Below are 17,756 nucleotides of genomic sequence, written 5' to 3' on the forward strand. Positions count from 1 at the left end.
ATGTGCGCTCGCACTTGAATAAACAGTTAGGTGTTTGTGTAATATTGGACTAATGAAATAAATTCGTTGACTATTATTAGAAAATTATAAAGAATATTTTTTATGACGATTAGTTTTGGTAAATAAAATAATGTTGAGGTGAATTGTGTGCAGCAAAGTTTGAAGTGACGTAGATGGGCTCTGTAACGGTTCGTCAAACTTTGAATTAAATATTATCAGTATTCAACCTTTACCCTTATATTTTAGTTTCGTAATTGCGTCCTCGGATGATAAAATTAAACTATCTCTTAAACTAAGACTTTTATAGGTCTTTAATCTAGCTAGCCTATAAATAAATACAGAAAAATAAGATTTTTAGAAAATAGCTACAACTGACCTTTTTGCACCTAGCGAGCGCAACGATAGTGATGAGGTTGCCAGGGATGCCGACCAGCATGAACAGCACGCAGCACACGGAAGCAAAGCGCAACAGAGGCTCGGGGTAGTCCCGGAACAGCTCCACCGCCTCCAGCTCCGCGTCGGACCCGTACTCCAGCACCCCGCCCTCCAGGCTGTAGTTGCCCCCCTCTACCTCACTCGCGAACGTACTCCTCGGTATACTCGGTAGCAGATCACCCATCTTAACAGTTTAACGCACATCATTCGTCCACAAACGCGTCACGGTAATAAATTTCATCACTCATTTGATGTTCATGTTTACGTGGTCGGGTTTCGCCTGCGACTGATAACGAACCTTCGTCCCGGTCACTACGTTGGTAATAGAGTTGTGGTGATAAAGCATTTTGTCGATGTGCGGGGTTATAAGGTCACAGCTGCTCAGGAAGCACACACTATCTCGTCGCCGCTCTCGTCAGTATCTGTACAGATAAATTTGTATTCGTTAATTATTAATTCAAAAATAACAGATGGAATGTTATGAGTATTATGAAAGAGAGATAATGAATGGTGTGTTTGTGATGTTGGATTCTGTGTGTCCATTGTCAGTAGTTGTTTTATTGCCGTAGCTGTTAGCATTTGGTGATGATAAAGTTGTTATCTTAGTATTTTACAGAATTTTATGTTGATTTTGTTCGCTTATTTGGTAAATAAGGAATAGCATTTTACGTTACTATATACAGTTTTTGTTTCATAACACTAATATAGAGAATACAACATTATGCTTCGTAAATGCAACTTTCATCGAACTTGTTTTAAAATATGAGTATTTATTTGTTTTATCAAGATGAATAATTAATATTTGCGCTGATTGAAATTGTTAAGTGTGTGTGTATGTTTGAAATGAGCAATTTGTTTCCATTTACAGTTTTAATTAAAAAGCTGAAATGTACAAAATGTTTGCGTCCTTTGTATGTATTGAGATCGCAACGTATGATTTATTTATTCAACAAAAAACGGTATTTTTTTTAAGTTATAAAACTTAAAAAAATACATGTTAAACAAACACTTGTAAAATAATTAACATTTGTTAATTTAACCTGTAGTTTATAACTTAACAACCTTAATCGCAAAAGCAATATTTTCATTATCCTCCTGATAATAAATAGGCAAAGGTAATTCGGCATGTTATCCAATTAAAAGTATACATATCTATCTGTACAGTTGTATCTAACTGTTTGAATTTAAAGCAGTCCCAAGTGCTCACATAGGCATCCAATAAATATGTCGGACGTGCGACAAATGAGCGCTTAGCACGACAAAATGGCGTAGCACTTGCAAATACGAAGCGTAGTGCAGTCGACCTAAATCAATCAGTGGCCTATTACTGTCCATACCTATACAGCGTGTTTCAAAGGAGAGACCGATCCAAGGCTGAATGATTCTGTTATATACTCTAGATGGAGAATATAAAAGGGTTTACTTTAGAATAGAAAAAACAGATGACATATTTACTCAAAATAAAGACACTGAGGGATGTTTTATGAATGGTTCAGGTCTTGATAAAATTAGTTTAAAATCACATTATAACAGTGCTCTAAACAAAAAACAATTATGATGATGAAATGATTCGAAATAAACGTAAGATTCACGTAAAGATGAACGTATTTTGTGAACACTCTGTATACGCGGTAGCCTTGCATCGGAAACGGGTGTAACATTTTATTTGAAATGTCGTTAGGTAAGTGTACATGTAAGTTAAGACCTAAGGCGCCGTCGTATTGGTTTAGTGTCAGCTAATATGGTACATGTTTAACGCTCCGGAAGTTAGAATGGAGCGAAAGCTTCCTGTGACGTCAAACTAATTTCTTTAGTTTATACAACGTATTAAATAGCCCTCGGCCCTTTAAAAATGGTAGAAAAGTTTATTTTAAAAGTAATTTTATTTATTCATAAATATCCATTTTGACCTCTTCAAACTAATCTAGATATGTAAGCTACAGTGTATTTTTGTTTCAAAATATACAAATACAATAGAGGTATTAGGAAAGATATTTTAGAATAGATATTTTGACTTAGTAAGTAAAAAGAAACTTAATCTGTCTGTCCTCCGTAAAAGAAGAACAGCCTATATCTAGCCGGAGGTGATTCTAGGCCGACATGATCGTAATGGCTATGACGTGTGGAAATAAACGTAGCAATACATATACGATTTTATGTGTTTTACACGTATTATCGATTTGTTTAAATAACTTAAGACTGTTAAGTTAAGATAAAGTGAATCACGGATGAAGCAAAACAACGCTACATTTTGTACTTTTATATGTTTTAAAATCAATACGACATTGTAAATATTAGAGAACGGAAATCTACTGAAAATACGTGTTTATCAGGCGGACCAATAGCTAAGCAATAGCTTGCTTTCTGAGGCATAAAAATAGTACCTACCCCTAATATCATGATTAGACCAAACATACATCTTACTAACACAAGTTTGCAATGTAACATTTTCTGTGAAGATTCCCCCAAGCCAGCAAAGTGTGCATCGCAATATTTTCAGTAGTTTTATTTTTAGTTGGCCATTTTAGCGGTCCTTCAAAACTTTTATCCGTTTGACCTAAAAGCTGGCTTTAACATGACAAATTAATAACACTAAACTTAAACAACTTGTAATGTGGGTTTTACTCCGGAGATCTCTTGACCCTACCGTCTAATGTTATGAGTAAGTGCACTCTGCATTAATGGGTGTCAGGAGTCTTAAATAAAACCGTCCGAGTTTCCTTAACTATGTATTAACTAAATCTTGTCGCTTTAAAGGTTCAAAATTGTGGATTTACGATAGGCACGTTAAATTGTGGGTCCCAGCTGTTATTTACACATCGGTGACAGTCGTTGCGAGTAGTCTGAAGCTAGAAAGTCTGACAACCAGTGTGACTAAGGGGTAAGGGGGGGTGTTGACCAGGATATGGTTGGATGAGGTGATACTTAGTCGCTCCTTGTAAAACACGATGACGATATGTTATTAAAAAGTTTTTTTTTGAAGTTGTGACTTATTCTTTAGTACAGGAGAGTCATACTCGTAGGTACTATAATCACTAAAATCTGATATTCAGTGAATGGCATACCACGTGCCTCCAAGAATAGACATTCAGGTTATCAGATAAAGTGATCCAACTCAGTTTCCAACTAACCAAACACCTAGTTATAATGTAGTGTCACTGCTAGACTAGAGAGTGTTTGTGACTTGTATTGTCTAACTTAAATAATTGCTTATAGCTCCAATAACCCTGCGGCACTTGCGTTGCATGCTCAGTTCAGTGAGAATTTGGCCTTAGGCCTTGATGGAACATTAACAATCTCATATTCGTATTATGGCATCCACAATAGTATCTAGTGATTTACTTTGACAATGTGTCTTATCTGTATAACCGCAAGGTTCATTTTTGCAGTGAATTTAACAAGGTATTTCATCCTTTTTGGCATAAGTTGCGGGTGATATTAAGAATTTTGGTTAGCAGTAAACTCTTAGGTTACCTAATAAGACCTTCTTCTCTCACGCTTCTAGGGCTACTAATACCTACTAGAACAGGCGTGGTTTTGAATAAATAATGGATCTGATCCTCTCGTTCAAAGTTCTTTGTAAAAAATATCTTATGTTAATTCAGGTAACGTTTTGCCTCTGAACAAAATTTCATCCAAATCCCTTGAGCCGTTTCGGCGTGATTGAGTACCGAACTTTAGCATTTATAATGTCATAAGCTTAACATCACGCTTTCACTGCTAAATGGATTAAGCAGTACACTTAATATCCTAATCTCTTGTAATTTGAACTTCAAAAGTGTAGGAGTTTAGGCGACTACCTGAGAAAGGTAACTGATGTATGGAGTGTGGAATACTACCTAAGTGTTATGAGAAATAGTCCTTAGAAGAATGAGTCATGTTTTCTTGACCGGTTTACAGCGACAATTTACAGCAGAATGGAGATCAATATCAAGCTTGAATAGTGTTGCAAAGAGAATTTAGAAAAAACTAAAACAAAATCGTTATTTTCATTAACTTTTTCACCTCACATCAAAATTCACAAAATAAAATGTAATAAAAATTCCAACAGAATTACTGTTTCAATTTTTCAGTTTGCGATGCATTGCAGTATTTCATCAGTAAATGTCACTGAAATAACAACAGGGTGTGCAGTGGAACGTAAAATGAAAACTAAACGAGTTAGTCACACATTCATATCAAAGTACTTATTTTACTTACGAGTTTCATATAAATGTTTGTGAGTTTTATTAAATATTAAACTTATTTTTTTTTAATAATCATTAACACCACATTAGGTTAAGCGGCTTATTATGTTAGTCGGTCGTTTTTATCACCAACAACAATTCAGGTACCTTAGTAGCCAGTAGCAACTTAAATTTAATAACAAATGTTCTGCGTGGTGCCAAATCAAACATTTTAGGCCGAAAACTTTAGTTTATTAAAAAGATTATATTAGACAATCTGTCTTAAAATAATTTAATAAATACCAGAATCTTCATTTGCATATTTATCAAATAAAATTGGTGTGTTTTGGCTGTCACAGTTTACGGGAGGTAGAGTTAGTAAGTATTCCACACTTACTAAAGCCGATCGAGTGTTTTGCGTCATATTTAAATGTATCTTTTTACTACGCGAATGATTAGCGATAGACCATTTATGTCAAATACATTTACCCTTAATATGTTTCAATTAAGTCAGAGTGCGGGCATACATTTTGACGGGCCTGTTACGGCCCACGCCGAGAATTTGATTCCTCGCCCACAAGCAGGTCTCGACTGTCACCCCCCAATGAAGCCTAAATACGCTGCTATTTGAGTTCCCAACTATAGCTAACCAGGATTTGAGTGACCATCGTCATTCGTATTTTGAGATAGAATTCCACTAAACGTCGATAAGCTTTTAACGTTCTTGTTTTGTTTTATGCTTTGTCACTGTAAGATAACTTATTGAAGTAAATTTCGTTCCATTAAGTTTAGGTATGTTTTCCATTTATACATTGCGTCCTCACCTTGATTTTGGAGATTTTCATTATACGCAATAAATTATAAATGAATGTCAAAAATCTTTGAGCGAGGAAGCTTTGTCGTAAATTACTTATAATTTAAGAGTGGAAAGCGTTTTATCCCACCCAGTCATAATATCTGACCTTTCCAATTTGCATCCTTATATAATTGGCGAAATCCCTTTTGATTATCATAAACCGTTCGTCCTCTAGAGACAAAACTTGCTACATTTAATAATCAGCAAAGCTCCGAGGAATTGCAAAATATTATTTTATAGCAAGTCTGAGTGTTTTACTGAATAAATAAAATTATTGTGTTTTGATATAGGATCTAAACTGGCAATGGTATTGAGAACAGTTACTGCTAAATAACCGTTCTCAATACATAAACGTTACCATTATACATTCATATTTTTTTGTACTTTTAATTCATGCTTAACAACGGATACTGAAAAGAAAAAAAACCTTTTTTTGTTAAAATGCAAACAATTTGCATGGGTACACCTTGATTACAAACCCTGTTCACATGAATAAAATACCTGTGACTTGAAAAGTACCTAAAATACGTGACTAACATTCTTATAAGGAATTCGGAAAATTCTTAATAAGTCATACCCACACGAATATACCTACCTAATACTGCTAATACCGAAGCTCGCAAACGCGTGCAAAAAAATATAAACACGTAATGGGCACTTTGGCAGTTGCCTTTGCTTCGTAGATTTCGTATCTGATTATAAACGTATTCAGACGCTTCTGCGTTTTTATAGGCTGTAAAAATGAGTAGCATAATAACTTTGTGGCAGTATAACGATGTACAAAGGAAAATGCAAAATAAAAGCGAGTTCAAAAAAATGGAATTAAAGTAAAAAGTTTGGAGTGTGTCAAGATCTGACTATGGACGTAATTTTGGTTTTCCTTGTTTTGATACTGTAAAAGGTATGGGAATTTATTATTTATATTTTTGCCTCAACTTTTATTTCAGAATATTTACTTTATACCAGGGCTTGGATCCTTTTATGTTATGGTTTTAAAATGCAAATTGTGCCAAGTATTGATGATCAATGTTCTCTTGAAAAAGTGTACACCTCGATATTTAAAGGGAAAAAAATCATCAATTTTATAATTACGATTAGTTCAACAAATACCGATTAAAATAATCACATAATTATAAGTGTGTAACGTGTTTGCATTACCAGTATTTATTTCCTTCAGTAATTTTCCTTATAAGTAATTTATAGACATTCATATGCCGCTGAAGTACTTACCTAATTTGTGTTTATAACAAATACATATACATAATATATATATTGATCGAACGCTTACGTTTTCTAACCTTTTGGGAAAATACAATTATTGATAATAGGCATATTTATGAATGTTATTGAACAAATTAATTATGACATAATACTTAAACATCACGATTTTGTCAGAAATAAACACACACATTAAGTGCGTCAGTCTTCTGTTGTTAAATGACTGATTCCTAGCTGAACAGACTAAATAGCAGAAAAATAGCGAAATAATTTGATACTAGTTATGTAAATTAGAAAAAAAGACCTTTCGACAATCGAGTCGCAAAATGTATCGCTAGCACAAAATGAGGCGGGAAACGGAGCAAGGCAATGCGAAGACGGACGGCCATTTTCAATTAGTCACAATAAAAAAGCGTGGGGTGTGCTAAGTAGAGCCTGAATACGCGTAAACATTATCACGGTTCCATTCTACGTAATCTTCATTATTTTATGGCCACAGAATAAGCGTTCTAAGCCGCTTATGAAGGCGTCAGCGTTTTATGTAGGTGTCCGACCTATATTACCAGTTACTGCGTCTGTATTGATTTGTGGATTATTAAGCTTCAAGTTATGTCACTCAAGTGGTTTACAAACGTCTGTGATAGCCCAATGCTAATAGCTGACGTCACTCAATTATAAGTCACCCTTAAGCCTCGTTGTGTTGGTTATCATACAGTCGAATACTGTGCCAATGTATTTATATTACTCGGTGGCGCGTCTTCGCCGGTCTAGATGTCGTTTACCTATATCTGCAAAAGCATTACTCTCCTTTAACATTGTCGGAGATAAGCCTAAGCATTAATTCGCGGTATTATATAAGCCCAGGTTACAAACATGTATGAATACGTGCTACAACGAACGTAGCTTTCGGTATCCTTGTGGTATAAAAAGTTTTCATATTTCAATTAGAAATTACTTAACACGTAGAAGTAACCAAAAGTATCTTGGAGTAATTCTAGATACATGTTCTGAAATTATGTTAAAAGGTTTTTCCTATTTGAATATACTTGACTTCTAAAACTAATTTATATTCTAAGTAAGAAGTACGTTCTCTAAATAAGTCAGCGTATGAGACGTCTTAAGTGTTAGAAGACACAAAGTTGCAGCGTCACGAGTTGTCGTCTCTTAGTGGCAACGTGATTGTTGGCTTCGAGGCAAATACAACTCGTACTAACACATAGCAGTGCTGAGGAAATTGATTCAAATGAAACTTCTATGTGTCCTTAAGCTGAAAAACAAGATCAATTTTACATAAAAAATACCAGCTCAGTTTATTTATTCTCTGAGGAAGGAAAAAGATGAAGATATTACTACTTAAATTGGTAATTACAAAATAATACATCCAACCCAAACATTAATATCAAGTTGTACTGTTGGCCATAAATCAAGTAAGTGACCATGTTAGCAGCTAGTACGTATCAAGCAATTTAGCCTAATGATGTTAACTGCGGCACTATTCACAGTCTTAAGTAAGTCACAGTCTTCTTTATCGGATCCTCGTCTCATTAGCCTAAATCGAGACAACATCACCATCAAAAGACTAGTTTGCCTGTCAACAACTTTCTCTCTTGATTTGACATCCTAAATTGTGTGCCTTCATAAACGAGGTCTAACAACCAACTAACTTTATTGTTTCATTGTTTACAGCTTGTTAATTTTGTAATTACCTACTTAGCGCAGTAGTTAATATTTAAGTAACTTAAGTAGGTCAACAAACTAGGTACAAAGTCGCGTTAAACTGAAACGTATAGTCAGCCATTAAGATCCCGTTTCATTTAATTATAATGAGTTGGACGTTCAATGGATCAGAGTTGGTTCAGTTGCATGAATTTGAAAATGTCAGTCAGATTTAAACGAATACTAATACGGATTAAACTGTATTTAAAATATTTGTATTAAATAAGGGTCATTCAGCTAAGAAAAAAACCCCAAATAAAAAGAAATGGAATTCGGAAATTATTTCATCGTGACAAAAATATCACGTTGATTGTATAAATGCTCCAGTCAGACAAATTGCGGTACATAAATTGAACCTCGTCGCATTAGATTAATAGACAACCCTAATGGTTTGTGTAGGACTAGGATATTACCCAATTTTATATGTAAGTAGGAACATCACGGTGGCCGCTCCGGCCTTATAAATCACGCTAATTTCGGGGCCTGCACTCAGGGATGTCCACCGACCCAATTCCAGTTTTTGGGTCGAGAGCTAGCAGTGTTAATGAATTATTGTTTACCATTCCAATGCCTACTTTATTAGGCTGTAAAAGATGAGTCTGTTGGGTGTTTGACGTCATCACGGGAAACGATGAAGATTATTAATACTTCCACACGTCTCACGTCGATTCATGCGTGCATTTGGCAAAACACACGGGAAGTTTGTAAGGGTAATTTTGTTGCGTAATGTTACTATGGCTGTTTGTGAAATAGGATATACTATACGTAACAAACTGTTTGTTTTGATTTGACTGGTAAAATACAAGTATCCAATTTCGAATTGTGGGAAATTGAAATACAATAATAAGCATACTTGTTTTAATCATTCCTACTAACATTTGAGTCACTCCCAGGGTAACGACCCATACCATACTTAGACAAAAATGAGTCACCTGAAGTGGGTGAATTTGTGTCAGTCTCAGTGTAGTTACTGAGACTGACACAAATTCACCCACTTCAGGTTACATATAAGAGTTATAATGTAATAACTCGTTTAATGTACACGATTAAACTTAAAAAAAAAACTGTTTTCATTTGATTTCAGTTAACCATTGCCGCTTTACAAATTTTCTATAAGAAATGGCTGAAAAGTAAATGAGTATTGTATACAATTGCATATAATTTAAATTAAAAACAGTTTGAAGACACACTGGTATTTGACACTACTTTCGCTCACAGTGGTTTTATTCTTAATTTTAGAGCTGGCTTGTGGTGATTTCCCAGTTGTGTTTTAAATTAATCATACAGTTATGTTGTACATATTTTGAAATGAAAGTCAGGCGACAACAATCTTAATTACATAAAGGAAGATACGCCTAGGAATACTCCCTATAATTATACGAGATTCCCACTATATTTTATTTGAGCATGGGAAACCAATAAGAGTTATTGGCCCCTTAATTAATATTATGAGGATGCCAATATATAAAAGTAAAGGTACTCAACTCGTTTATTACCCAGAAAATCATGAGGTTTTTAGTTGAATAATTTGTTTATTTTCGTCTAAGAAGTACAAAACAATTTCAATGTTAATTTGAAGTAATAAGTACAAATTTAATTAAATATCTACCGTGAGCCTTTATCGATAGTGGAGAGCTAATAATGAAAATAGTTGAGCTCATTAACAAATATTCGTTGAATACGAGTGTTTTAAAATAGAGTTGTGTAAAAAGGTATTGAGTTTTCTATGAAGTATTGATGGTTCCCCATTCTCTCGAACAAAGTGATTCGGAAAACTATCAAATTCAGTCCGATGCACATTTGTCTCAGAACCGATAACCGTTGCTGCGAACGACTCGTCGAGTAGAAATGTAAAGAGAACCGCCAGCTCTACTGTTTGCACCCCTGACCCGGATGGGTCAAGGATGCAAATATAGAAGAGTGTTGGTAAAAGACCGGATAGTCGGAAATGGTACCCGGAAAACTGCGGTTGCTGTGTAATAGTTCGTAGCTAATAAAAGCCTCCGTTGACGTGATACGTCATTTCTGCAAATTTGCTTCAATTACGAGAAGCTTTCAAGTTAAAGACACAGTTACAGAATTGGTTATAATACATAATATCACACGTGTTTCTATTTAAATGTGCGTGCTGTAAATGAGGTTTTATTGTGGCGTTCTTTTGAGAAAAGTGTGACACTAAAAGCGTTCTACTAAACATTATATTTGAACGTGCCCATTTTCTTTGCACTTTGTACAGTCCATATAATTTACATTGTACTAAAGTAGAACTTTCATGTTTTGAACACGTTATAACAGTAACTTTATTATTTCGATAAAACTAGCAACATTTGTATCTTTTATATTGCCCGTATAAACGTGTATTTATGTCACTTTATATGAGGACTTTTTAACTATGCAAATAAATTCTAAATATACCTAGTTTGTTTATTCCCTTAATATACTGAAAATAGTCTTTATATATAGTAATGTAATAAAATGTCGAGTTTATTTTCTATTTATTAAAACGCTGAACGGCGGATTTTTCGACTATTTGTCGTTAAGTTACTTGTTATGGAAGAATGCTCGCAACACAGATAGCCATAAATAAAATTTAATGAAGGGCCTATACATTTTGAGTTTAAAAATAAGTAAAAATGTATTAGCAAATTGAGTCCAGCGTTTATTTTATAATAATACTAGCTGTTACCCGCGACTTTGTCTGCGTGATTTTCAAGATGTGAAAAACTATGAAGTTTAATAATAACGATCATCTCAAAAATGTAATGCATTATTGAAAATGAAACATTTTTTTACATTTTAAACTTCCTTTTTTATTTCTAAATTATAAGTAATCTTGAGCGGCCCAAAGACTATCAAATGTTTAAATCAAACACATTTCATCGCTTACGATACTATCCTGGTGTCAAATATTTCACAGCTGTTAATGACTTTTTTTATTTAATCCCAAAAAGAGGGGTTTATAACTTTGACATATCTGCCTGCCTGTCTGTCTGTGACATCATAGCTTCGGAACAAATTGAACTATTGTAATTTAAACGTGAATTATGTGCAAGTGTTCGTTTAGACATGTTTGACAAATCGAGCCGTTTAAAAATGGGGGGATGCAAGTAAGAAAAAATAACAGAAGGTATAACTCAGTCTTAGCACTTCTGCTAAAAATGTTTTACTTTCGAGGGTTTTCCATTTTCTAATTGGGTGGGTTATATTTTCGAGCACGTCTGTTCTTGGGACGGCCTACACCTGAAATTGCTAGACGGATTATGACAGTGATTATGAGGTACCTATCATAAAATTATTATTGTATTGTAACCAAAGAGGTAAATCAGAACCATATTACTGAGGCCCCGGTGTCCGTTCGTCTGTCTGTCACTTGGCTGTTTCTCAGGAACAGTGATAGTTGTCATTTTCACACACGATGTTTTCTGACGATATAAAGAAGATGTCAAATTATTTTTGTGGACGGAGCTGGAGAAGTGAGAGTCAGGCTCGGTAACTGTGGATTTTACATAGTGTCGTAAGATATAAGATTTTGCAAAATTGCGCCCAGATAAACGGTTTCCTGAAACACGTTTGATTGCCCTCTTAATATTAAAACTGATCTTCCTCACAAACATTTGGACTATTTCTAAAATAAAAAAGGTGGGAAACGTGTTATCTTGACCCCCTGGTGTTTTGATCATGATTTGCCTTTAAATTGCTGATAAATAAAAATCATGATAATAAAAAAAACTATCAGACAACCCTTTTTTTTAAATTGACATTGACAAAAATCTAAAGTATAGGATATGTGTACAACAAAGCAAAATATGAACATAAAAGTGACTTCATGCGCATGAGTTCTATTTACTGTACCAATTTACAAAGAAAAATTACGTATTTTATTCGTTAACCTACCTGACGATCATTGCAGTAAAATACCGTCATCCCTACTGCATAAATGGAACTTAAATAAAGACTACATGAGGTTGGTTGTGAGGTTACGCTGTCGATACCGACAACCAAAATGAATTTTCCAGACATTGTATGACGGATGTAAGTGCTGATAGCTACACGCTATTATCAGCCTTATTGGGGAAATTTCCAAAAATATGTTCCTAATCCTCGTCGGCTTGGCTTTGGGATCTCAGAAACTCATTCAGTCTCGTTCCTTCCCCTGTTTTTACCAGGCTACGAAAGAAGAAAATTTTAAATAAGTAGAGATTACAACAAATTGTTAAAGGATTTCTTGGAAGGACCACGTGTGGTGTTACGAGAGCGGATAGAGTAATAAATGAGTATATAAGGGGAAGTTTGAAAGTGGCACCGGTTACAGAGAAACTACGTGGTAACCGGCTGTCATGGTATGGGCATGTTATGCGGAGGAATGAAAATCATGTGGTAAGGAAGGCGTTAAGCATGGATGTGGATGGATATAGGGGAAGAGGACGACCAAAGAAACGATGGATGGATTGTGTGAAAGACGATATGGCTGTAAAGAGTGTTTCTTGTGAGATGACGGCCGACACCTTCCTGGTGTGGAAGAAGATGACATGTTGCGCCGACCCCAAATAAAATAATTGGGATAAGGGCAGGGGAATGATGATGAGCACGGGTGCGGTCTCTGTAATGGCGGATGCAGACCGATCAAATCGTTAAAATGTTGAAAAATCCCAGGTATCAGTAGACATTGTTCTATCAATAGATACATAATGTCAAAAACCGTCTAGCCTACGCTCTTATTCATTGATAGCTTTGGTCGTACAGATCTTTCACGTTGCATACCTATTATGCAGTTTTATTCAAGTTTTCTGGGCTTTTTTATCCGAAATACTTTTGGCCTATGTAATGTTGCAAATTTAAGAAAACATTATTTCATTGTTTGAACGGCTTTTTTTTTTGTTTGAATGTTTATATTTTTGTTGCTAGTTGTTACAGATGAACCAAGGTAATAATTAACTGTGTCGTTCAGTAATTTATTGTTGCATATTTATAGATGAGATCAATATGAACTACATGCAACTTTGGGTGGAGCGTCACTACGAATGTTTTGATCTTGAAGACATAGGTATATACACCTATCGTAAATAAATACAAAATCTATCACGGCATTCCACATTTGAACTTGAGTCAGTTTAGTACATCAATAAAAATAAAAATAATTTAAGTTCCTTTCTTTCAAGAATGTACCGATTACGGTAACAATTGCATAAAAAAAAACGTAATCTATCTATACATATAATAAAATTGTAGAAAAGTGAAAACTGTACATTGAATATTTAAAAAAAAGAATAATTGCAGGGTGGTCTACGAACGATTCCGATGCCGAAAATATATTTTTTAGAATTTTTGTCTGTTTGTCTGTTTGTCTGTTTGTCTGTATGTATGTCCGGAAAGATCTCGGAAAGTACTGGATAGATTTGATTCATATTTTCAGAGAATATCAACAAGAGGTCCGGTCAACATACTTTTTACTTATTATCTCGCTTTTCGTTACAGGGGGTGAGCAGGAGCCTTTTATATCTATAAACAAATATCAAATTATCTCATAAACTACTGAATATAATTCGTTCAAATTTTGCATGAACCTTATCGTAGACGTAATAAAACTAATATAAAAAAACCATAACGCTACCATGCAGGGGGCATGAGCAGTAAAGTTTTAAATATTTGGACGCACCCGTAACATCGTTTAATACAATTATGAGGTGTACTTTCACCCCATTGAGTAGTAGGCAGCACGGTCATCAATTTACCCAAAAAACATCACGCTATTTATCTTAAGACTTTTGGCAGAGCGATAATAGGATTTTTCGAAAATAAATCATTTTCACAAAATTAGTGATTTCATTCTCTTTCAAGTCTGATATAGGCCTACCGCGACTATTTCACAAGTAAAATAAAAGAAACATAAACTATTACGTTTTTTTTTATGCAATTGTTACCGTAATCGGTACATTCTTGAAAGAAAGGAACTTAAATTATTTTTATTTTTATTGATGTACTAAACTGACTCAAGTTCAAATGTGGAATGCCGTGATAGATTTTGTATTTATTTACGATAGGTGTATATACCTATGTCTTCAAGATCAAAACATTCGTAGTGACGCTCCACCCAAAGTTGCATGTACTTTTATTTTACTTGTGAAATAGTCGCGGTAGGCCTATATCAGACTTGAAAGAGAATGAAATCACTAATTTTGTGAAAATGATTTATTTTCGAAAAATCCTATTATCGCTCTGCCAAAAGTCTTAAGATAAATAGCGTGATGTTTTTTGGGTAAATTGATGACCGTGCTGCCTACTACTCAATGGGGTGAAAGTACACCTCATAATTGTATTAAACGATGTTACGGGTGCGTCCAAATATTTAAAACTTTACTGCTCATGCCCCCTGCATAGTAGCGTTATGGTTTTTTTATATTTGTTTTATTACGTCTACGATAAGGTTCATGCAAAATTTGAACGAATTATATTCAGTAGTTTATGAGATAATTTGATATTTGTTTATAGATATAAAAGGCTCCTGCTCACCCCCTGTAACGAAAAGCGAGATAATAAGTAAAAAGTATGTTGACCGGACCTCTTGTTGATATTCTCTGAAAATATGAATCAAATCTATCCAGTACTTTCCGAGATCTTTCCGGACATACATACAGACAAACAGACAAACAGACAAAAATTCTAAAAAATATATTTTCGGCATCGGAATCGTTCGTAGACCACCCTCCAATTATTCTTTTTTTTAAATATTCAATGTACAGTTTTCACTTTTCTACAATTTTATTATATGTATAGATTTGCTTTCACAAGTTTGCACGTTGTTATCAAGCTTAAGGCTCGAAGAAAAACACGTATTGTGTTCTAAAATTCCAATTTCAGTTGTAGGTTTCACAGCTGGCAAATTGAAATGGAACCGGGCTGTTCACTCCAATCGGTTGCCGGAGGCGCTCCGGGTGAAAACACCAATATGGTTGACCCTTTTAGCGGCCTCAGATCGAGATTGAAGAAAATAGGTAACGGAAACCTTTGTTTTCAATGATATAACAATTTGTTTTGCCGGGGAGAGTTGATACTAAAAATTGTGTGGCACATTGATGTTTTAATTTTTACAAAAGAGATTGTTTTTGACCAACCGTAAAAACATTTTTATGAAGATTGAAGGTATCTCTTGAAGAAAATGTTGCACTTTAGTTTTAAAACTTACAACTCGCTCTCACCATAGATTCAAACGATTGGTAAAATAATAATAGCATTTTATTTTATCGTAGTACTATTTTCTTTACTTGAATTGTAAAACGCAAGTTTCAAACAGACTCGACAGCTCCAATACTATTTTGGCCAGTCTTCAGATCTACTCCTGAAACTGTTTTTTTGTAAATGATGTACAAACCAAGCAAACCAAGTTGCATTCCAGGATTATCAGCGATAGCTGTCCATGAAGGGTAGTCCCAAATTATGCCGCTGCACGAATTGGCGCTTACGTCGGGTTTAAGAGTATTAACTCGTTCTCTAATCGATTTTAACAGATTTCCTGTAACCTGCCCGTCAGTAAGTCTACCTGGTTTAGGTTGTGTATTCAATGCACTGGAGTCTTTCAATCAATTATTATTGGCTCTCTTAGCCTTGACAGCCTAACCACATCGGCTGTTAATTACACCGTATTAATTACATCAGTGTCAGCGATGGTGTGAAGTGTCAAGTGTCAGGCACTCGCGACATTGATTGACACTCAATTAGCTTTTCTACATACATGGGCTCAAGTGGGAAAAGATATTATGGAGTGTATTTGTTCATTTTATTTCAGGCAAAAAGTACCTTTTCACAGTTTTCTGTTTTATTTAAGTAAAAAAGAATATTCAACAATAAAATCATAACATAGTTCCAAAAGTTTTCAGAGAATCGGAGATAGTTTTATTTACTAAAATAAAAATAATAAGACAAAACGCATCAAAGGTGCTGAAACGTATGAAAGTGAAAGAAATGACGACATATGCACATATACACAGCTACAGGAGTTTTAGATTATGATTTAATTAATAGGATCATAGGTTCTTCCTGTTTTCCCAGTTGTGTTACGTATTACATTAATCAGAAGTGGTAACTCAGTTACCTAATTAAGTTACAATTCCCTGTTTGAGATATACCAAAGATACTAAGATACATATCTCGATAATTATACTCATGTAGGTATAATAAAGTATACATCAGTATAATTTAATGAACCTTATTTAATTTTGATCTTGCTGCTAAAGGTGTTTCTTGTTTACGTCTTTTTAAATAAGGCCTTTTTTCAATAAAAAATGCCAGTATTTAACGTAAAACATGAAGATTTTAAGATTTACTGTGGATCTCATCGTAATTAACAACAATCAAATGTAATTTGAAAGCGAATGCCAAGCGTAGAAGTTTCAAATGATCGAGGTCCCTTCTAAAGAAATCAAGTTCTAAGCTTTACAAAACGTTGGACTACTAAAAAATTATTTAGCTTTAATTCTATTTAATACATGGTAAATAGGCAGACTAAAGTGAACTTAAAATAATTTGTGATAAAAAATGTTTTGCTAGGTACGGATTACAGTTTTAATTTTACGATCTCCGAATTGTTGATTTGTTTGAATCTCCTTTCGCTTAGAGTTTCTTACGTGTGATAAGGCATTAACCAGCATCAATGCGTTTTCGGGAACCTAAAGTGTCTTTCTGAGAAGTCGCAGGAGTAGGTATATCTGCGACATCTCAAAAATAGCCATCCTACTCGTACATTAGAAAAATAAATAGGCTTTGAAGTGTATTCTTTGTCTAAATACACAAAGAAATTCGTAACAAAATAGGGCCAACCTCTTTGAATTTAGTTTCGTTGACGCAGAGCAAATCCAGTGCTAAAGTGACGCGCGAACTGCCCCAGAATTGCAACTTAATTCACCTAATCACAGTAATGTAAGAAATCTGGGCTGCAAAACAGGATGAACCCTCCCACGTACAAATTAACATATCTTTGTATATTGACACTCTTTTGCTGTGACGTCACGCGCCCTGAATCGAGATTTCAAAGTTTGCAAGTCATACTGAGTAGGATAACATGACGGTCTGAGTGCACTTAGCTTCTGTCACTATCTCTATCTTTCTAGTGAAAGAATATGGATGCGTAAGTGACAGTTAGGTGTAACGTATATGAATATGGTTACTACTGAAACCTATTTTATTTGTTTGGATATTATTAAGACTATATTTTTTACCTATACTTCTATATATATACTAATATATAAAACTGAAGAGTTTGTTTGTTTGTTTGTTTGAACGCGCTAATCTAAGGAACTACTGGTCCAAATTGAAAAATTATTTTTGTGTTGAATAGACCATTCATCGAGGAAGGCTTTAGGCTATAAACT

At 34.5% G+C, this 17,756-nt stretch overlaps 1 protein-coding gene across 1 annotated transcript in view; it reads right to left on the minus strand.

The window, feature by feature from the left end:
• The window catches only part of LOC113496217 (G-protein coupled receptor moody-like), a 100,907-nt gene that overhangs the window by 3,482 nt on the left and 79,669 nt on the right, over positions 1–17,756 (minus strand). The window contains exon 3 of the mRNA XM_026875382.1: positions 377–857. Coding sequence (XP_026731183.1) covers positions 377–619 — 243 coding nt within the window. The 5' untranslated portion in view covers positions 620–857. The remainder of the gene's footprint in view (positions 1–376; positions 858–17,756) is intronic.

Source organism: Trichoplusia ni, chromosome 7, assembly GCF_003590095.1.
Source record: "Trichoplusia ni isolate ovarian cell line Hi5 chromosome 7, tn1, whole genome shotgun sequence".
In the NCBI taxonomy this organism is placed as follows: domain Eukaryota; kingdom Metazoa; phylum Arthropoda; class Insecta; order Lepidoptera; family Noctuidae; genus Trichoplusia; species Trichoplusia ni.